Source organism: Phoxinus phoxinus (assembly GCF_949152265.1).
Source record: "Phoxinus phoxinus genome assembly, chromosome: 5".
In the NCBI taxonomy this organism is placed as follows: domain Eukaryota; kingdom Metazoa; phylum Chordata; class Actinopteri; order Cypriniformes; family Leuciscidae; genus Phoxinus; species Phoxinus phoxinus.
In genome coordinates, this window is record NC_136880.1 from 41,387,260 (window position 1) to 41,410,749 (window position 23,490).

Consider the following 23,490-nt stretch of genomic DNA (forward strand, 5'->3'; position numbering starts at 1 on the left):
AGTTTCACCTGTATATATATTTTTTTTTTAAAAGGAGAGAGAAAAATGTGTCTGTGGTTCAAATCCACTCACTAGTACTCTCTCAGACATGTTCTGGCCAAAAACGAACTTGGAGCCTTTATCCGAGCTGTTTGTGGCATTGTTGGAGCTGTAAAACAGAATCAGATTTACAACACACAGTTCCCGGGCCAGAGAGCGAACAGCAGTTTGGATTCAGGGAGGTCTATTGAATCAGTTACCTAGCGCTGCCCATGTACTGTAAGAAATAATTGGTGCCGCCAGAATCTTGTGTGGAGTCTTTTGAGTCACTGGACGTGCTGTTTTCATCCAACTGCTCAATAAAAACACAGAAAGAGAATTGGAGCATAAACACAAACACTCCCGAGGGAACTTGTATGGTGCTAATTTGCAGCTGTGAATAAAGAACGAAACAAATGCACAGGTGAGTCAGCGCTGACCTTCGCTCGCTCTTTGATATTCTGCCCGAACACAAACGAGTCCACCGCACAGTCCTTCTTCTGACTGCCGTCGTCTTTCTGTCCTCCTCCATTTTCTTCTCCCTCCTTCTCTCGCTTCTGCAAAGAAATACAATTAATGCAGATCCGGCAATCTAAAAAACATTATTTGGCACCATTTTTTTCACGGTTTCACCTGACTAGCACACACATTTCATCATTCAAATAACAAAAATCTTAGGCAACATCTACAATAAAGTGTCAAAATTACTGACTTTGGTACTGATATTTTAAAAATGTGATGATACCAGCATTTTGAGCGCTGTTGAACGGATTCTTAAACACCTCTGGTTGGCCATTGTGTTCACACGCTTAACATATATGTGACCCTGGACTTTGAAATTGAGATTTATACATTGATGTATGGTTTGTTAGGATATGACAATATTTGGTCGAGATACAACTATTAGAAAATCTGGAATCTGAGGGTGCAAAAAAAAAATGTAAACATTGAGAAAATCTCCTTTAAAGTTGTGCATTTATGTTCACGATTGTGCTGCATTCACTCACAAAAATGCATGTTTTATATATTTACGGTAGGAAATTTACTAAATATCTTCATGGAACATGATCTTTACTTAATATCCTAATGATTTTTGGCATAAAATAAAAATAGATAATTTTGACCCATGCAATGTATTGTTGGCTATTGCCACAAATATACCCGTGCGTCATGTGACTGGTTTTGTGATCCAGGGTCAAATGTGTCTGATTGGCCATAGTGTTCACTCGCTCAACATATACGTCTCTCTGATTGGCCAATGCGTTCAATAATCAACGCTTCAAAAACGTTGTCTTCACAGAGCGTTTGAAAGCAGGCGTCTATCAGCGGATCAAACGCTTCCATGTGTATCTGTGCAAGCGCTCGGTGCCAATCTAGCCAATCACAGACATAAATTAAAATAAAATAACCAGAAGAACAGCATAACCTTTATTATGTCTGGTTTCTTGGTATCATCTCAGTGAGCTTTAATTAAATTTTGCACATGTGCAGTAAGACGATATTAGCATTTTCCAAGGTTTTAGGCTGTTTACACGGAAACGATCTGAAGAGAAAAAGCAAAAGTGGCGTTGCGTTATCACTTTTTATTCTGCGTTTAGACGAGCGTTATAGGGGGGAAATGGTGACGCAAAAGTGTGTGAGATTGGATGTAGTGTGCACTCCAGGCAGCTAGGTGGCGATGTGAAGCACTGAAAGTGAGAGAGACGCTGACACAGTTTGTCATGTTTAATACGGTAAAGCTGCTGCTAATTTTTTTTGTCAATGAAATTAATGCTATATTTTAGTTTGCTAATGTTTTGTTATTTTCCTGTACTGGTGCATTTTGTAACATTACTGCTGCGTAAAACCAAGAAGATTAACTAAAGAGCAACTAGATCACAATGTAATTTCTAAACAACTATCTATTAGTCATTACTACACACCCAGGTCATCTCAACGATGATAAACGATTACAGGTGACGGAGATATTTACGAGATGCTCTAAACAGAATGCAATTAGTTGCGATTAATTTATCAAGTGTTTCCATCTCAGATGTTTGTGCTGTATGTCCTCACCGGTGATTTGTCTGAGCTCTCTGTGTTGTTCAGGAAAACGGATCGGTTTTCTGATGATGAATCTCCAAACTTCCCCACTCCATTTGTTCCACAGCTGGAGTCTGCGAGTGAAAAAAATAAATAAATAAAAAGGCATAAACTAACAGCATCACACTCTCAACACACATTTCCAGTGCTAAGGAGTCATGAATACTAGTGGTCATCCAATACGTCAACTAGTCAACCATATATCTAACTAGCATGGTGACTGATGGCCGATATAATGCTGATACATACATAATATAACTTAATAACGACAAATGAGATTTTTTTTTTTTTTTAAAGCTGAAAAATTACCACAACATTCACTAAAAACAATGAAAACTGACAATGTTTATTTTCTGTTGACAAGGTCGTCTGTAGCTTTTGGAAGTCATACAAGGAGGAAGAACTACTCATGATTTATTTGTTTAGCATTTCATTTTGTTCTAGAGATCAATTGTTTTAATATATTAATCATCATGAATATTGAATAAGTCATCACCTAGAAGTGGCACCAACCAGTCTTCAGTAACTGATTATAGCTTAGTTAATTGTATACATGCTTGTTTATAGCTCCTAACTTAAAACGGGCCTTGTGAATATGAGGAATGATTACCTCATATACAAACAGCTTTAGCTATTTAGCTATATAACCGATTAAAGGGTTAGTTCACCCAAAAATTAAAATAATGTCATTAATGACTCACCCTCATGTCGTTCTAAGCTTTTTTTCTAAGGATTTAGTCCGAGAGCATTCTGTCCCTCCATTGAAGCTGTATATACAGTATACTGTCCATGTCCAGAAAGGTAATAAAGACATCATCAAAGTAGTTCATGTGACATCAGTGGGTTAGTTAGAAGATTTTGAAGCATCGAAAATACTTTTTGGTCCAAAAATAACACAAAATAAGACTTTATTCAGCATTGTATTCTCTCCCGGGTCTGTTGTGAATCTGCGTTCACGACTCCGCAGTGACGCCGCTGACGGAAGACGCTGATGACGTGTTATCTGGTGCGCCCGAGCTTCGTTTACAGTCTGAGGAAGACGCACGCTATATTCAAGCTATTCTACATTGTTTGCGTGGATATCATTTTTTTAATGGTGCGTAAATGTGCATGTCGCGGATGAGACACTTTTACATCGTGCGTTTCCCTCAGTCTATAAATGAAGCTCGGGCGCACCAGATAACACGTCATCAGCGTCTTACGCCATCAGCGTAACTGTGAAGGATTGACAACAGACCCGGGAGAGAATACAATGCTGAATAAAGTCTTATTTTGTGTTATTTTTGGACCAAAATGTATTTTCGATGCTTCAAAAACTTCTAACTAACCCACTGATGTCACATGGACTACTTTGATGATGTTTTTATTTCCTTTATGGACATGGACAGTATACTGTATATACAGCTTCAATGGAGGGACAGAATGCTCTCGGACTAAATCTAAAATATCTTAAACTGTGTTCCGAAGATGAACGGAGGTCTTACGGGCTTAGAACGACATGAGGGTGAGTCATTAATGACATTATTTTCATTTTTGGGTGAACTAACCCTTTAAAGATGCTTTAATAAATCAGGGCTATTCACTTAAAGTTCCAAGAGGTCCAGTCTCTATATTTCCTTCCAGCAAAGCTCCGGGCAATCTGTGTCGTTAAAATACAGAAGGAGACTTGTCTAAATATTTTTTATAATATATTATATACATACACTATGCACTAAGCGAGTGTACCTGCATTGACAGTAGACATAGCATTTTCCTTAATGTCAGTCCTATATTCATAATTCATTACTGACTAGGGCTGCACAATAATGGTTAAACTGATCATCACGATTATTTTGCTCAAAATTATAATCACGATAATAAATTACGATTATTCTCATTTGAGGAATTACAGAGAAAGAGAAGAGACTTGTATATAAATTGCATAATTATCAAAAGTGGTAATGTAATAGGCCTAACGGCCATTTCGCGCGTTCTTTACCGACCTGCACTTCACCTAAAAGGCCTGTAGGTGGCAAGTCAATACAAAATGCATGGTTTTAATGAGTGCTTTATGATGCGTCTTTTACATTAGATCTTCTAAGCGACAATTCGGTTGCAAATGAGACAAACTACAGATCCAGATCGCTCAGCAAATTCATACTGCAAAGAACGATAGGCTACTTGTTGATAGACACTGAAAGCTGTAAGGTAAAAACTTAAACTTCAAAAGACAGAACAGTGAAATTCCTCATTTCCAATAATTACAAATTATTGTTCATTTAATTCTGCAAACATAATCCCAAACAATAAGGTTGAGATCCAAGTTTTGATTTTTCCCCAAATAAAATCGCAGAAGGTTTGATTGGCAGCAGGTTTGATTGGCAGCAGGTTTGATTGGCAGCAGGTTTGATTGGCAGCACAAGTGGTTTGTGAAGTAACAGACTGGCTGTATGACAGTTTCATGTAAGCAGAATATTGCTTTGGAGATCGCTAAACTCCAGTGCATGTTTGTTTTCAGATCATCAGTGCTTTTTCCTCAGTGTAGAGCGAGCATGCGTGCGCAGGGTTGCCAGATTACACAAATTAAGTAAACCACCAGGCAGAACATGTAGGAGAAAAGCTCTTTTGGGGGATTCAAGCTATTTACATCTGGCAACTACAAACATCAACGCTTGCGTTCACTTGACGCAAATGTCAACAACAAAAAACGGCGTTTTCAGGATGAATGAGTAGGCAAATATCGTGACGATTATTTAAAATTAATCGAGAGGCAGAAATCGTTATCGCGATTAAAATACAATTAATCGTGCAGCTCTACTACTGACTGACTCACTCATAAAGACAGTCTTTGCCACCATCTATTAATGTATGTAACTTCTGTTGCTGTTCAGTCAGGGACTATTTTTTCCAGCGGAAGGAAGGCTTTTAGTGATTTTACTTCATGAAAGTTGCATAGATACATAATTTTCACGTGGTAACCGTTTTATAAAAGCAATAAGGTACTCGAGGCTAGTGCTGTATCGTACCTTATTGCTTACACACACATATTATAATATATTTTTTAAAATATTTATTTGATTTATTGATAATGTTTTGTGTTTTTGGACGATGCTGACTTTCATATTCCATAGTATTTTTTTTCCCCTAATATAAAAGTGAATGGGGTCCATCAACTGTCTGGCTACCGACATACTTCAAAATATCTTCCTTTGTGTTCAGCAGAAAAAAAAAAAAAAATCATACAGGTTTGAAACAACTTTTTTAAAGTGAACTATTCCTTTAATATGGAGTTTTAGCAGGAGAGAGAAGCAACGCGCACGAAACAAAAAAAAGCCTTGAATGAAGCGCGCTTGGCTCTAAATAAAAACATCAGAGGATATAGCACTGATAAGATTATTTCCATAAACTGCCCTGAACGCTTGGCGGTGAGAACAGCGCTGTTGCTCACTTTAAACTGTAGAAATGGTCAAATGGTGCTACAGTTGTCATTTTGTCTCGCAGTCCGGTTGGAACCAAGCCAGGGTGCGCTGTTTGAAGATGTCTGCTTTATGCCTGGTTCAGATTACACGATTATTTTGTCTGTTACAATAGTCCCCGTGTCAGATTACGCGATTTTGACTCCTAAAATATTGTCGTGTGGTGGACAAGAAACATGTCAGACTACACGTTGCTTTCCGACCAGCCATTCACTCACACACATAAATACTCACTCACGCACACACACACACACTCGTGCGCGCACTCACAAACCTGGTCAAGAACTACAGGAAACGTATGATTCTCTGTAATAGCAAACAAAGGTTTCTGTACCAAATATTAAGTTCTGCTTTTCTGATGCATCAAATACTTGTCATGCAATAAAATGCAAATAAATTACTTAAAAATCATACAATGTGATTTTCTGGATTTTTGTTTTAGATTCCGTCACTCACAGTTGACGAGTACCTATGATAAAAATTACAGACTTCTACATGCTTTGTAAGTGGGAAAACTTGCAAAAATCGGCACAGTGTATCAAAAACTTGTTCTCCCCACTGCATGCATATTATATATATATATATATATATATATATATATATATATATATATATTAGGGCTGTCAAACGATTAAAATGTTTAATCGCGATTAATCGCATTAATGGCATAGTTAACTTGCGATTAATCGCACATTTTTATCTATTCTAAATGTCTCTTGATTTCCCCCCCCTCATTTTAATGCTCTTATCAACATGGAAAAGTGGATCGGCTTGCTTTGTGCAAATGTTTTTTATTGAAACAACATTGGCAAATACTGTGTTCAATTTCACACTAACATTCTCACTTGGAGCAAATAATCTCTCACACAATATAACACTGTCCATCAATAAAAGGGTGAAAGAAATACTGACGAGGTAACGTTACTGATATTGACGAGTGGGCGGAGAATTCGCATCAGCTGTGTGTGTGCTTGGCCATCTGGACGTGCTGCGATGATAGCTCAGTTCACAACGACAAAACACAGATCACTTTGGTCTTGTCAATAGAACCATTTGGCAAATTTTTAAAAGTAAACTTTCCATTCAGAATCTTATTGGCATCCATTTCGTCTTCTCGCGCTCATCATTCATCCACTCAAAACGTAACGTTAAAGGGGGTCGCACACCGGGCGAGAAGCGCAGCGCCTCAGAGAATAATGTGTTCGAATTTAAATACGAGTGTACACACCGGCGGCGCCATTCAGCGTTTTTATTGCTGGCCATAAACTGAGAAAGTGCGCATCCGATGTGCGATACGAGTTGTCCTAGCTCTATGCTTCTCGGCTGAGCGAAAAAACACTTAACTCCATCACTATTTTTGTTTAATAGATTTTTGTACCTTAACTGTGTTCCTGAGGCAGTTTAACGTTCGAGAAGCGGAGTTTGATCGGGAGATTATTCCATTACGCTGCATTATTGACGGGTGCTCTCATGCTCGCTCTGTTTAACGTCAGCTGTTTAGCGCCGTAATTAGACAATAGGCTCTTGACAGAGTAACGTTAACGTTCGGTTAAAAGTTTTAAAAATGCTTGTGTAGTTGTGTTGAATTGTATGCACGTGTGGGAGTTATATGGTACGTTTAAGTTACTCTGTCTTTTGCAGACAGCAAGATGTAGGCTGTAGGCTTCATAATGTTCACAATGGTATTTTATTAGTTGTTGGTTTAACCATGGATGAGGTAATGGCTGTTATGTTATTTTCTTTTCAATGACATTCCTTGTTTCATTGCTGGATTTATGGAAAAAACATCAACCAATATTGCATATCCATAATTATTATAATGGATATAATTAAAGAATACTTACACATAACGTAAATTAGAAGTGTAACGCAAAAAAAAAATTTACGATTACGATTTTTACGCCTATTTTGAATTTTACTCGAATACAAATACAAATACTTTTCCCCCCTCAACAAATACAAATACAGATACAAATAGCAGCTGCTTTGCACACCCCTAATATATATATAAAAATACATAATACACATATTACACACACACACACTCTTGACGGAACCCGTCGTGGAGGACCGGAAAAAATAAAAAACATGCTAGTCTTTTTATCGTGATGTGGTGAAGCATCGCAGACGCGACGTCGGTTGTCACACACTATACGAGATTAAACGATTGAATCTTGCGTTCCAGCGCCCGTTGTCATTTACAAATCCCCACAACACCCTACGTCAAACGCAGCCAAAATCGGACTAAAATCGTGTAATCTGAACCAGGCATTAGACAACTATAATTAAATTATCCCCAAATTTTCTGGAATCCAGAAAAAATAAAATAAACGGGTATTTGGTTCCAGAAACAAAATCAGATTTCAGGAAAACTAGGCTACTCTGGCTTAGATTTACACATCCGTTCTAAACACAACATGAGCCTGAAATGAGCTTCTTTCCAGAACAGGCTGAGACCTCCACATATTCTGTTGCTCTGAAAGCCAGCAGAGAGCATTATGGGATTTGTACATACTGGTCTTGACGGGTTCTGTGAGGGTCTTGGCCGGAGGAGCCTGTAGAACGGCTGGTCTCAGAACACTGCGCTGCTGTTCTTTGGGCTTCTGACTGGGAACGCCTGGAAAACAACCTACTAACGGATTGAATCAGAAACCAAACACCGCAGGGCAACAACACACACCAGTGTTTGAGGATCAAGTAGAAAGGGCTTAATTAGGTCTTGAGCAATGGAACAGCTAGTGTTGTTATACATTACTAAAACAATTTTTGTATTCAGAGAGGGGACCGGAAGTGAAGTGGGGGGTCGGGAAGCTGGAACCTCGGGTGAGCCTGAGCACAATTACGCTACATGTCGGAGTGCTGATAACGAGGATATCTGCTCTGACAACTAAAACTATTTAAAATCATTCTTGTAAACTGAAATAAAATAAACATTAAATATTAGATGCAACTTTTTAAAATTAAAATAAGTTGAAGTACTAAAATTACTAAAACTGAAATAAATGTAAACTAATGAAATATATATACATTTTTAAAAAAACTAGGGCTGTCACTAACGATTATTTTGGTAATCGAGTAATCAGATTTTTTGGGTGGTAATAAAAATGGACCCAAGCCTTTAAAATGACTTGAAATACATAATGAGGCAATAAAATGTGGTTCAAATAAAGTATTAAAAACAAGTAAACGTGGTTTTATAGAACAACACTGTTAAAATACATAATGTACATAATATAAACAATCATCTTATGTACATTGTGTATTATAACAAATGCCTGCAGAGGGCGCCAACCGCCTGGTGATTGTTGTTGTTACACTTTACAGCATGATCAAATCATTGTTTAATATTGGCCAAATAACATTTCATTTAAATTACTTTAATATTTGGCCACTTCTTTACGATTGAAATGCTATATAGCTACTGTAATTTCTTCAACAAGAATATGTGGACATCAAAACATGCAAAGTGAGAACAAGCGATTCAATTTATTTTGAAATCGTGATGAACAGTTCGCATATTTAGAAAAATATTTATGTATTCTACGGTGTTGGCGTAGGTTTATAAATTATTTACCACACAAAACTGATGAAAATGGCGCACATTGAGTTCAAAGATGTATGTTAAAAGCAACCAAAACTCATATGCAGAGATGGAGTTTGAGACGCTCCATGCATGTAAATAACGGATCATGTGGATCAGAATTCACTGTGAACCGAGACACACGTAACATGCACGCATGGAAATAATTAAAGCGCATATTAAACCCGCAGGGCATATATTCACTTAATTGAATCGCAGCCTTTGTGATTTCACAATAGCACCATGTTATAATATCATTTTTAAATGGTTTTAATTTGCGCAGCCTTAGAAAACTGTCTAATAATGCGGTTCATGGATTCTCGTCCGTGGGATTCGCCATTCACGGTATTTTACCGGTTACTTGACTGTTAAATTGCAATCGAGAACTCGAATTTAATCGAGGAATCGTGACAGCCCTAAAAGAAATAACAAAAAACGCATGTAAAATGGCTACAACCAACATTAAATTAAACCGAAAAGAAGTCAAGAAAAGGCTCATTCAAAGTAATAAATACTATAATATATAACGCTAAAATAATGTTCTAAGCCAGGGGTGCAAAACTCACCACAGCCCTGCAGTGTTTAGCATCAACCCTGATTAAACGCAACTGATCCAGCCGGGTGCACACTGTACGATTTTAATAGTCCTTTACGACTGTTGAACTGTATGAACATGATCCCCGCTGTAAGCCACGTCACACTGTAGGATCTCAGTTGCCATTACGGTCAGAATGCACGGCAGTCAAGACACATTAAAAAAGGTTTAATGCAAGAAGACTCATCCTGAGTTTTACTTCATCAATCCGTGACACGTTCAGTGACAGTGAGATGCGTTACATGCAGGATTTAAATGGTAGCTAGCAAACAAAAACAATGGCTATATCCGAAACCGCCGCCTATACCCTTAAATAGGACACTATTTGAAGGGATAGCCATTTGTAGTGGTGTCCGAAACCATGGTGGACATTATTGAGTGCTCTCATTCAATCCCACAACGCACCGCAATAACGAATGTACAACCGATGTACACTCAGCGGCTAGAGATGCACTGTGAGAGTCACGAGTCGTATAAATTCTCACGTCTGATCAGAAGATGGCGCCGCTTAATCATCCATCCATCCATTTTACAAACTGCTGGTCCAATGTGGCTGTAGCGTAATATCATGCAGGTATAAATTGATTAATAAATTGTTTGATAATGCTAGTTTCCATTACTAGCGCACTTTTCATTACTAGTTTCAAATAATTATTAAAAAGCAAGCAAAAGCAGCAGGCCATTCTGGCGCACTCAGTGTCCGAGTTCACTCACTCCTTCAAGTGGACTATATTATTGGAGTAATGTAGGAACCAGTGAATGAGGGTATAGGGGGCACATCTCTACCATTAAAGGAGAACTCCGGTCAATTTTAACATTGAGCTCAATTTTTAGTAAATTTGGAGTGCTGTCAATACAGAGAACAACGACAAAAATCGGTGTTGCCTACACCGTGTTATCCTCTTTTTAAAATTTGCACCCTGTTGACTTGAATGGGGTCTAGTTTTAAACCTGCTTTTATTTCTCATCATCTTTGACGTGTCATTCAAGTGCCCAGCCATGTAGAGTGATTCCTTCAGAGTGAACACGAGTGAATCTGACTGCATTAGATGTGAAAGATATTAATAAAAATTATGTTAATTCAGCCAGCGCACATACCTGTATTTAGTTCCTGTTTTCGGTCGAAATCCAAAGTAGTCGACTGTCGAGTTCACGCGCATAGGTTTAGTTACCTATGATCACGCGTGTGAACTCGACAATCGACTCGTGTTCACTCTGAAGGAATCACTCAACATGGATGGGCACTTGTATGACACATCAAGGATGATAAGAGAAATAAAAGCAGGTTTAAAATTAGACCCCATTCAAGTCAATAGGGTGCACATTTTAAAAAGAGGATAACACGGTGTAGGCAACACCGATTTTTGTCGTTGTTCTCTGTATTGACAGCACTCCAAATTTACTAAAAATTGAGCTCAATGTTAAAATTGACCGGAGTTCTCCTTTAATTTTGATCATGGCTGGCCTTAAAGAAAAAACAAAAAGAAAAACAAACAAACAAAGACGATGTGTGTGGAGCAAGTGGTGGCTTGTTGTCGTCTCACTAAAGCCCCTTTCACACAGCGCGTTGATCCCGGGAAATTGCCAGAGTGCCTTCTGTGTGAACACAAACACATCCCGGGATTGATGCCGGGTTGGGGACCTAGTAACATAGCCGGTATCAGTCCCGGAACGCGCTCTGTGTGAACAAAAGCCGTAAGGTGTGTGTCGTAGTGATGGCGCTGAAGCTGGGGTCGTTCGCCAGGTATGAAACGGTACATAATGGGCTAGTTTATGATCGAATCAAAAAAAAAAAAAAATGCACTAGCGAGAGAGAAATCGCAGCTCATAATCAAACTTAAGACGCTGGAGACATTACATGTCACATCGATGTCACGTGTGTCTTTACGGGTTGTGTGTGAACGCACGCACAGATTCCGTAAAATTACTGGCAGTGTGAATTAACCAAATATCAAACAATCCCGGGTCACATTATCCGTGTATTTTCTGGAACCTGTGTGTGAAAGGGGCTTAATTGCTTCATCAGTTTCTGAGCTGATTTTGGCCTAGGATCAGATTTATCTTTTAGGATTCTCACCATTTGTCTCAGACGGCCAAAATTGTACAGTGTGAACCCGGCTTTATTTGAGAACTACAAGTATGTGTGTTGGAGCATGGTTGGAAGTAAACCGTAGGACTGTGGCCCTCCAGGAACTTAAGTTTGCACCCCTGTCCTAAGCAACATCTCATGAAGAAAGCGAAACATTGAAGCAAACGGACTTAAATCTATTTGAGGACCTTTCAAATGTACAAGATGACATTTAAAAAAAGGAATGAAAGAGGAAGCTTCACAGTCAGACCCATTGTGACTAATTTCCCCAATCTTTCCTGCTCAGGAGAGTATATTTATGTGAGTGTTTTACTGTAGCTACACACACACACACACACACACACGCAACAAAGCAGGAATGAGTTGATCTTACCTGAGCTTGGGGCCTGGCCATGAATGAGTGTGGGGGGTTTCAACCTGAACCCAACGGGCTTCTCTTCTGAGACAGACAAACAGAAGCATAAACATGTAAGACACTAAAGCAAACATCCCTCATGCAAGACAAGATAGGATCTCTCAGACAAACAAACACTCAAAAGTTCATTCGTATGTGGTCTCAAACACATCAGTTAGGAAATAAGTCGCATGAATAGCACACAACTCATACTCTCTCAATGCTATAATACTAGTTAAAGAAAGGTTTCTGACATTTTTAGATGCATACAGCTTCATATTTTTAACAAAACAGTAGACGGTGTGCCGTAAATACCACACTGTGTACACTAGTAATGCAAACTCAGCCACAGAGTCTCTATATCTACATTGCCGTCAAGCTGTGCCTTATATCTACGGCCTTTAAAACGACTCTGACCACGTCCGGTTAAACTTAAGTCCTCTCCATAGGCCTCTGGACTTGATTTAGCACATTCCTGACAGTAGCCAGAACACATTTGGGTTTAGTGCGCTTGGCTTGGTCTGTGCGCTTTCTAATAGAGACCAAAATAGAAAGCTGTCTTTAGATGCATGTACAGCATCTTCTATTTACATTACTCTGCGTAGCTCACTTTATCTAGAGGATGAGAGATCTGAAGCCACTCAGCAAATGCGTTTTAAATTAGATTTATACAGTCTGATTATTGGGGTTTTGGGGGGCCTGAAAACAAACTTTTGGAAACGGTTTTCAAAGTGCAAGTTTTTGAAAACGATAGCATTAAATGTTTTCATGTAAACCCCAAAAACATGATTTTGTGAAAATGGCGACACATGTTAGTCTATAGATGCTAGGGGTGGAACGGTACATGTATTCGTATTGAACCGAAACGGTACGGGCGTCACGGTTCGGTGCATGAATTTACACGGAGAATACATGGTAAAAAAAATCAATAAAACTCGCGTGCAAATTAATAAATGTAATGCAGAACTACTGTTAGATACGCGGGTTCTTTATGGACACCTTAAGCTAGGTTTGTATATGACTGCGCGCGCGCCTCCCCAAATGGACGAGGCATTAACTTCGCGCTCGCTGTAATTGTCCTCTAAACCATCAGGAATCAGCAGCGAGAAGTAGTAAGGTACATTCATGAATGTTTATTTTAGTACAACACTTTAGTACACTACAAAAGAATCGTGTAAAGCAGTAAACCAGATTATTCCCTGTGACATTAGAGAGAGAAAAAAGATATGAGAACGTAACCTACAACTAAATTAGCGTTACGTATTTTCTAAAAAACTTTATTTAGTTTTGTGAACCTTTTTATAAAACATGGCCATTCATTTTTATTTAAAGGGCTTATGTCTGCTATTGTAGGCTCATTTAGTGTAAGCAACTCATTTAGACGCAAGAACTGTGTGCCGGTGCGGTGAGATGTACATGCTCTGCTCTGAGTCGTGCATCTTCGGATGTGGAGCCGCGAGCGCTGTTACAAAAAAAGCCGTCCACTGCAAACCGACACGCGAAATGTGACCTTGCGCACCCAACACGCGCGACCGCCCACACCGCAATGACATTTTTGCCGCGTGCACCTTTGCGCTCGTTCGTCCGCACATATAAGAGAAGCTGTATTTTCAAAATGGCTTTTTTGTGGCTGATTGTCTTATTTTGTTTACAAGTTACAGATGGAGTCTGGAGATGATGTGGGGTACTTATCGTTTACGGTTTACATCTTACTTTACACACTTCAGGGCAGGCTGTCAGCTAGCTCAGGGCAGAGACTGTATGGCACTAGGTGGTACAGACTGAGACATGCACAATAAAAATAATTGCCTTCTGCATTTCTGTTTTGCTTTTCCCTCCATTGTACCGAACAGTGATGTATGAACCGAACCGTGACTTCGGTGTACCGCTCCAACCCTAATAGATGCGTTTTGTTTCTTGACATCGCCAACTACTGGCCTGGCAGCAGAATACAGCGCTTTTAATAAAATTTTCGTGGATTCGTGTGAACGGGGATCGTTTCGACAGTGTTGTCGTCTGCACGCCAAAATAAAACAAAAAATAAAAACATTTCCGTTTTAAGTACATCGTTGTCGTGTAAACATACCCTGAATGTAATAATACAAATGTACTTATGCACCAATGCATCCTGTAGTGTTTTTTTATATACATATAAAGTGCCTCAAGACAAGATTGCAAAACAATTTCATTATAATGCATCCCATTAATAGATGGAGAAAATCTGATTGTATGGCCAGACAAAATATACAGCTTTTAAACAGGCAGCAAAATCTGATTGTTTGACATATCCAACTCAAATTTGTTTCGGGTTTTTTTTTTTTTTGTCTGAATAAAAATGTGAAAGGAATCTGATGTTTACAAACCCAATCCAAACCACATCCACATGTGAAAAATGACAATGCGAAAACCAAATTGGACGTGTGCAGTGTAAACAAACCCTAAGACTGTCAAACATGACAAAGACCGTGTATGGCCGCAGAACAAAGCTGAAGTCATGAACTCAAAACAAGACATTTTGCCAGTTTCGAGTTCTATTAGTATTGCATCCTGATTAGTAGCTCCTCCCACTGTAAAATCTCATTGGTCCAAAGCCCTCCTCCACAGTTGCATACCGTATTTTCCAGACTATTCCGTCCTTCGGATGAGACGTTAAACCGAGGTCCTGACTCTCTGTGGTCATTAAAAATCCCAGGATGTCCTTCGAAAAAGAGTAGGGGTGTAACCCCGGCATCCTGGCCAAATTTGCCCCTTGGCCGCTGTCCATCAAGGCCTCCTAATCATCCTCCTATATATACTAATTGGCTTCATCACTGTCTCCTCTCCACCAGTAAGCTGGTGTGTGGTGCGCGTTCTGGCGCAATATGGCTGCCGTCGCATCATCCAAGTGGATGCTGCACATTGGTGGTGGTTGAGGAGATTCCCCCCCCTTCTATGTAAAGCGCTTTGAGGTCTCAGATAAAGCGCTATATAAATGTAACGAATTATTATTATTATTATTATTATTATTATAAGTCGCACTTTTTTTTCATAGTTTGGCTGGTCCTGCGACTTATAGTCAGGTGCGACTTATATATCAAAATTAATTCATACTGACTGAGATGAACCAAGAGAAAACATTACCGTCTACAGCCGCGAGAGGGCGCTCTAGTTAGCGGAGTTGATCAGAAGCAACACCGAGGATGAAGAACAATGTATTCAGTGTTGAGGAGTGAGATCGGGAGCTTGGTGAACTTGCTTACCGGTAACTTGTTGGACTCGCTGGCTAATGTTAGTTTAGCCTATTCAGCCCCAGGTATATGTTCTTTATGCTGTTGTGTCGCTGAATAACTGTTAATGTGTTACGCTAACACACCGGACACTATTCAGCTGTTGTTCTGTGTGATATTGTGGAGCTGAACAACTTGTCTTTCCAGATTAAATGTCTGTTCTTGGTCTTGGATTTTGTGAAATAAATTTCTAAATAAATGCAACTTATAGTCCAGTGCGACTTATATATGTTTTTTTCCTCTTCATGACGCATTTTTTGACTGATGCGACTTAAACTCCGGAGCGATTTATAGTCCTGAAAATACGGTATTAAATATCATAATTTTTCTGTCCTCATTGATGTAGCCACCAGTGATCAGAACACTTATTTGATGCTGGACATCCGTAACATCGTGGCTGGTTAGGAAACCCGTGTTAAGAATCAAATCTTTATAGTTTCTAGAAAAAGATTGAAAAGTTCTTACCTGGCTCAGAGTCTGAATTACCAGTTGGAGACTGGCATAAACTTGAGGGCATAAAGATATTATTCTTGGGAACTGTAGGGCAAGCAAGAAAGAGAGGATCAGATGGGGGCATAAAACTTTCAGCTAAATTCAGCCAAATAATACTTATTTTTGTCGATCCACTGCAGTGAAACCCGATCGTTGTACACTCACCTGAATGTGACGGGGGGAACTGGGTCAAAGATGAGGTCCTCTCTCTCTTTACTGGGGGACAGTATTCGACATCATCCCGATCTGAATCTGAAGAACACAATTCAAATCAATAGACCAAACAGAAACTAAAACTATTGAAGCACTCAAATTCTGTACACAGTGCTGAGAAAGCGAAAATTCCCATTTTAAATTAATATTTTTGCAATAACTGCACAATTTTTTTTAGAACTTTATTTAGAATTGGTAATAACTTTTCAATTGGTGAGACTTAAAAAAAAAAAATAATAAATTGCCATTTTAATCGCAATTAATCGCGCCATTTTAATGATTAATCGCAATTATTCGCACCCTTTTAAATGATTAATCGTGATTATTCACATACTTATTGTGAAATTAAGCATACACTTATCTTGTTTAATGCATTTATTTTGTCATTCGCTATACCCAGCAAAGTAAAACATCAGATTGAAGGATGATTCTCACAAAATCTGCAAGCTTTTTTTCAAGGTAAACTTATGTCTTTCCAAAAAAAGACACTTGGAGACTCCAAAAGGACACCTAATAACCAAATGATATAAGAAGTCCATATAATTCATACATTTATGCATACCAAAATACACACGGAACAGAACAAAACTTTTCAGAATTCAGTGTACAGAGCTTGTTTACATTTTATACATGTCACTTTGCGATACTAAACAGGACCACATGGAGATGGCAAAAAAAAAAAAAAAAAAAAACACCTTGACCTGACTGCATATACCTACTACAGTACACGGATCCATTCAGAATTATTAAACAATAATCGATCCGTGCATCGAAAGCACACATGAATGGTTTGATTGCGCATCAATAATAACGGACTCACGCGTGCTTACTGTACGATCCTGTACGTCACTGCAATCGTCTTTACCTTGATTACAATTCGCATCCATCAAAACTTTACTAGCGAGACGCTGGTTTGCTCTATCCAGCCGAGAAACGTCGTTTGCATATCATCTGGTCATACAGCGGTGGGATGTTTTGACATTCTGTTCAGTCTGTATTTCACACAGCGAGATGCGTGAGGGCTCACGCTCTTCAGAAACAATGACAGAATATGACAATGCTCGTGTTTTAAAGCTAAACAACAGACACTGGAATGAATAATTCACTGAAAACTGGACGCAAGTCACTGTTCTCTTTGCCATATCTGATGTTTTTTTTTTTACATTAGCTCTGTTTTGAACTGATTTTTTGAATGCTTTGGCTTAATGGATAATTGGACTGAACATTTTCCTGGAGTTTAGCGGCTTAAAATGATCCGATCGAAAACAAAGAAGCAAAATCTTGTGCAGATCTGTGCGATAAACTCCCTGACTCCCAAGATCATCTAACTGCGTGGCATAAACTACGGTAACAATGCAATTTTTTGTGCTTCATCATTATTTATTTGTTAAAGATATTTTTTCGTTAAGGATTTTGAATCAATCGCATGCGTTAGTGCTGAATAGTAACGTTGAGTAACCTTGTAGTAGCGCCCTAGTTTAAATAAAAAGCTGTAACGTATTAGTTGTTAAATGCATTATTGACTTTAAATTCAGACATTGACCTCCAAATAACTCTCATACTGATGTTTGGGTGATACAAGCACATCTGCATCCGACAATATATTTCATGAGACATTGTGTTAGTGTCTTACTGTCTGCATCCCATCACATATCATATACAAGTTATTTTCCAGCAAAACATCATCAGTCGGTGTTTACATGAAATATTAAAAACCTGGTTCATTTCATGTGCATGCTGCTTATGTTTCTGTCATCAACTGTTGGAAGTTTCATGTTTTTGATGAATTTTCTATTTAATCAGAATGACAAATGGCATTTTATGATATTTTTGGACAGAAATTATAGTGCATTAAAGTCCAAAAAAAAAAAAAAACGTTTATCTATTTAAGGATTCATTGCAATTTTGGCCACTAAAAATAAGACCAATATTGGCCAAAAAAAACACTGAACACTGAAACTTTAACAGATTCAATAAAAGATTATGACAAAAGCAAAAAAAAAAAAAGCAGATTTGATGTGAAATTATCCAGGTTTAAAAGAGTGCAACAATACTGCAGTCCAGGGTTATTATAGTTAACTTAAACTAAGATCAAAACCATAAAAAAAAAATTCTTACTTAAAATACGTTAACTGAAATGTACAATAAAAACGTATTTTATTGCAGCTAGTAAGCATGGAAAGATTTCTTATTTCCATTTAGTTTAACTTGATGTGCTAAAAAAAACTTAAAATGAAATAAAAATGAATAAAAACTACATAGCCATTAAAAAAAACATGTATGGCTGCTCAATTATGGCAGCAATCATAATCACAATTATTTTTGGTTAATATTGAAAGCAAAATTATTTAACATGATTATTGGAGGGCGATGAGATCAAAGTCTTATTTCACGACATGAGTAATTTAACATTTTAGTGAAATTTCACAATTAGCGATACTTCAGCAAAAACTAATGCTAGGTTAACTAATGTAAAAAAAATGTATTAAATAAAAAGGTCCACAAAATAATTACATAAAAGAAAACAGTCAGTAATACAATAAGAACAAAGAAATTAATTACAAACAAAAAGTACAAATAAAAACAACAGAACAGAACAAAAATACAAATTAAAACAACAGTGTTTACAGTGCTATTCAGATAATAGCCTAAAACAAAAAAATAACACTGCATACATAGTCTTACTGTACACATTAAATACAGATTAATCATTATTAAAGCTACTTAAGTTATTCAGTCAAAATCAGTGAGTGATTTTCCTTTGTCATTTGATTATCATTAATGACAAAGACGACAGCAGATTTATTAGGCTGCCGTCACTTTCAGCTTGAAGCCGTCACGGATCCAATATACTGTTACACACCCATTTCTTTCCCAACTGCATAAGTTGACCTAAGACATAAGCCACTCTGGGTTAACATGAATACTCTCCAAAAAGGCTTTTAGATATTTTTTTGAGTACGCGTTTAGGCGTGCACCCGAGACCCATTTGCAGCCACTTATTTGGATGTTAAGTTTGGGTTTTTAGGGAGAAATGAAAACGAACAGCTAGGAATGAAAGGATGTTGCACACCCGAAAGTCAATTACAATTAAATCGCACAGACCTAAAAAAAACATATACAAAAAAATTACTAAAACTTTCAAATCAAGTTGAAACCAGAAAATTATTTTATACCATGATACTAAAATAACACTACTCTACTAATAAAACAACACTATGCTCTTAAATGTATGCTCGTTGCAGTAAAAGACTAACCAACATCTCATGAAATATATTGTAGGGCACATGTGCTTGTCATTCTAAACATCATAATAATGGTTATCAATATTTTGTTACATTTTTCAAGCAAGGATTTTCACTTTGGTGCATCACTGAACGCAAACTTTAACTCACCGTCTCCGTCCTCTGCACTCGACCCATCTGCGGATCTCTGGAACAGACAAAAAATTGTTTTATTAATTTATCTGAACACACTACATCACAGAGAAACACACTGTACAGTGGAAAACACACAAATTTTTTTATTATTTCTCACCAGGGCCAAAACCATCCCGTTGAAATGCTGAGTTTGTTTAATTTGCTTAAAATGCTTCGGGGAAATCATGTTTTAAGCGTGATTTGTGTCTGTGTTAGTCAGATGTCAGCTGAAATTCATCTCACTACAAGCCAAACTGGCCAGACGAGTAGGCGAATTGACTTGCCAATGCTGAAATTTGGCAGGAACCAGAGGCTAATTTCACGCCGCGCCCGAGTGTTTATTGAAAAATGTCTATTTTGTTATTGCAATAAAACTCAAAGCTAAATTAAATACTTCCCACTAAGTGTATTCCATCATAATATCCTCGGGTTATTATGGAAAGTGTGTTTAACTACAAAAATGTCATGGTAGAGCTGCACAGTTCTGGAAAAAATTGAAAACCACAATTTTTCAAATAGATTTTACGATTCTGAACAGACAACTAAACAAAATAGCTTGTAAATTACTAGAGTTTCTGACAAAATGGCATTTGCTGCAGACTAGCCCATTTAAAAAAAAGTTTTTAATCTAAAAATCTGAATTATAAAAAAAAAAAATGGTTTGAATGAATGATTCAATGACTCACTCATAAAGAATTACACCGTGTCCTTGCGACCCATGCGATAAGATTCCAGCGACAAATTATTTGTCTGTCCAAATCAATCAAAACCCACAGCCAATCAGAACAGCGTGTGGGCGGAGTCTCCGGCGAGTGCACAGCACCAGAGTAATCATGCTTTCCTGTAGTTCAAACAGTAGAGCGCTAGCGCTAGCACCGCTAATCATGGGTTCGACTCCCAGGGAAAGCAAGAACTGATAAGAATGTAAATGTGTACCTTGAAATGATACCACTTTTGGATAAAAGCGTCTGCCAAATGCATAAATGTAAATGTAATCTTGACGGCACTCGCAAGAAAATGGATAAGTAGGCTACATAATCAAATTCACAAATATTACACATTTAAACATTATTTAAAATAGGCCTACATAGGCTACTGAGTTACTAAAACAATCTGTCAAAGAATACACTTGTTTGTTCACATTTTGAACGTTCTTGTTTCCATTTGTTTAATTTCAAGATCTGAGGTGAATTATCTTTTACAGCTACAAAGCTGGAGCACTAAATGATATTCAAAGTCACATTGTATGCTTTTAACATTAAATAAAGCACATAAACAGTACCTGAGATTATCATTGACACACTTTGTGTTTGTTGTAGGACAACAACTCTGATTAACATGGAAAAGAGGAATTTTATTGCGCGTCTCACCGCATTTTCCAGACTATAAGTCGTACTTTTTTTCATAGTTTGGCTGGTCCTGTGACTTATAGTCAGGTGCGACTTATATATCAAAATTAATTCATACTGACTGAGATGAACCAAGAGAAAACATTACCGTCTACAGCCGCGAGAGGGCGCTCTAGTTAGCGGAGTTGTTCAGAAGCGACACAGAGGAAGAACTCGATGTATTCAGTGTTGTGGAGTGAGATCGGGAGCTTGGTGAACTTGCTTACCGGTAACTTGATGGACTCGCTGGCTAATGTTAATTTAGCCTATTCAGCCTCCCAGGTACATGTTCTTTATGCTATTGTGTCGCTGAATAACTGTTAATGTGTTACGCTAACACACCGGACACTATTCAGCTGTTGTTCTGTGTGCTGTTGTGGAGCTGAATAACTTGCCTTTCCAGATTAAATGTCTGTTCTTGGTCTTGGATTTTGTGAAATAAATTTCTAAATAAATGCGACTTATAGTCCAGTGCGACTTATATATGTTTGTTTCCTCTTCATGACGCATTTTTGGACTGATGCGACTTATACTCGTATATACGGTAGTTAGGACACGGTGTTAACTTTCATTACAAGATGAATCCATTTTTTTGTACAAATCTCTTGAATGAATGAATCAATGACAAATACATTTAACAGTCACTTGTCATAATGTAATATTCAATCGTTATTTGAAGCACCAAGTTACTTTCAAAAGGCGATTTACTCGATTTTGATCACTTCCGTAGACATCAGTGTTTATATCCGAACTATAAACTTTATTCCAGTTCTTCTGTGATGATATGAGTATTTGTAACACAGAAATGATGATACTGTGTGGTTGAAAAGACTGTTTGTGTATACATGAAACTGTTTTCAGAGCAAGAATTAGAGCAAACCAACCTTCTGTGCTTTGTCCTTCTGAAATACAAACACTGGAGGAGCTATGGCAGGCTTCTCTGTGAAAAAAACAAAAAAAAAACAAAGAAATTAGTTGGAAATCTATGATATCTCACACAATAAGTAAGTTTCAAGCCAAAATTGTATTTAAACAAGCAAGAAAACAGGTCAGCTGCGACGTACCAATGTTACATTTCAGATCGATCCAGGTTTCCCGACATCACACAAAAATATCCAAAGTCATGCAAGATAATCATTCACATTTCACAAAACAGGTCATTTCCTAAAATGGTTTATTTGAGGATTGGCAATGAAACAAACTGACGGACCAATAGCATCCAAAGCAAATGTTGTTCTTGATGTAGAATATCTTAGTTTAACTGCACAAGCGCTTTTTGGCAAAACCCTCAAAGCGAATTTGAGATCAATGACATTGACATTAGACTTAACCATGCCCACTAGGTCAATTATTATAAGTTATAGTTTGCCATTGTGTTAAAAGAAAAAAGAAAAATCAACAGAGCTTTATCAATAAACCACTTGATGCTGTATGTTACAGATTTTACCATGGTTAAGGGGGTTTGAGGCATTCGTGTTGTTGTCATGCATAAAAACACACCTTACTCATGATAACATCACTGTAACATACGGCCTCCAGTAGCTTATCGTTTTTGCAACAACAAAAAAAACAGCAATATAACAACAGGCAGCAATGTTCAACAGCAACATTTATTAAAGGGTTAGTTCACCCAAAAATTAAACATCTGTCAGTAATTACTCTCCCTCATGTTGTTCAACCCTGTAAGACTTCAGAACACAAATGATGATATTTGTGATGAAATCTGAGAGTTATCTCACTCCTCCATAGGCTTCTATTGTACTTGAAACTTGCCAGCCCTGAAAGTTATTAAAGACATCGTTAAAATAGTCCAAGTGACTACAGTGGCTCAACCTTAAAGGTAGGGTAGGTCAGAATTGTCTAAAAAAACTTTTATTCAAATTTGTTTAAACTGTCTTTATATACCAATACATAATTAAAATGCAAGTACTCTGAAATAGAGAGTATAAAAAACTGAGTGACTCTAGCGTATTTAATCTTCAATAAACACAGCTCATTAATTCTATTCACTCCCACCTAAAAACGGGTGCGCGACTGCGCGTACGAGGGCGGAGCCAGTAATAGCGGCGGTAGTCATGGCGACGGAGAGTGACAGTCGCGCAAGCCAATCACTTGTTTCGTCCTGGTAGGAATTAATGAGCTGTGTTTTTTGAAGATTAAATACACTATAGTCACTCAATTTTTATACTCTCTTTTTCAAAGTACTTACATTTTAATTATGTATTGGTATATAAAGACAGTTTAAGCCCATTTGAAAAAACAGTTCTTTAGACAATTCTTACCTACCCAACCTTTAAGTTTATCAAGTGACGAGAATACTTTTTGTGCGCAAAAAACAAACAAATATAACAAATTTATTCACCTATTAATTTTCTTCGGTGTGTTCCTCTGAGTGAGTTCACGTAGTGTAACAGCGCAGCGCTTCTGGGTTGTACGTCAGGCTCACTATTGGCCGACGCTGGTCATGCGTGTGATGCTGGCCAATAGTGAGCCTCCGTT

The 23,490-nt window shown here is 37.8% G+C and overlaps 1 protein-coding gene across 4 annotated transcripts in view; it reads right to left on the bottom strand.

Moving 5' to 3' along the window:
• The window catches only part of ranbp3b (RAN binding protein 3b), a 37,334-nt gene that overhangs the window by 10,423 nt on the left and 3,421 nt on the right, over positions 1 to 23,490 (bottom strand). Inside the window, exons 2-11 of one of the 4 annotated variants that reach the window (XM_079612858.1) lie at positions 21,876 to 21,931; positions 19,580 to 19,616; positions 16,137 to 16,223; positions 15,945 to 16,016; positions 12,193 to 12,258; positions 8,071 to 8,187; positions 2,074 to 2,174; positions 459 to 575; positions 240 to 331; positions 73 to 148 (exon numbers count right to left, since the gene is read on the bottom strand). In XM_079612858.1, coding sequence (XP_079468984.1) covers positions 73 to 148; positions 240 to 331; positions 459 to 575; positions 2,074 to 2,174; positions 8,071 to 8,187; positions 12,193 to 12,258; positions 15,945 to 16,016; positions 16,137 to 16,223; positions 19,580 to 19,616; positions 21,876 to 21,931 — 821 coding nt within the window. The remainder of the gene's footprint in view (positions 1 to 72; positions 149 to 239; positions 332 to 458; positions 576 to 2,073; positions 2,175 to 8,070; positions 8,188 to 12,192; positions 12,259 to 15,944; positions 16,017 to 16,136; positions 16,224 to 19,579; positions 19,617 to 21,875; positions 21,932 to 23,490) is intronic. The other 3 variants (XM_079612859.1, XM_079612860.1, XM_079612861.1) reach the window with 3 other exon arrangements.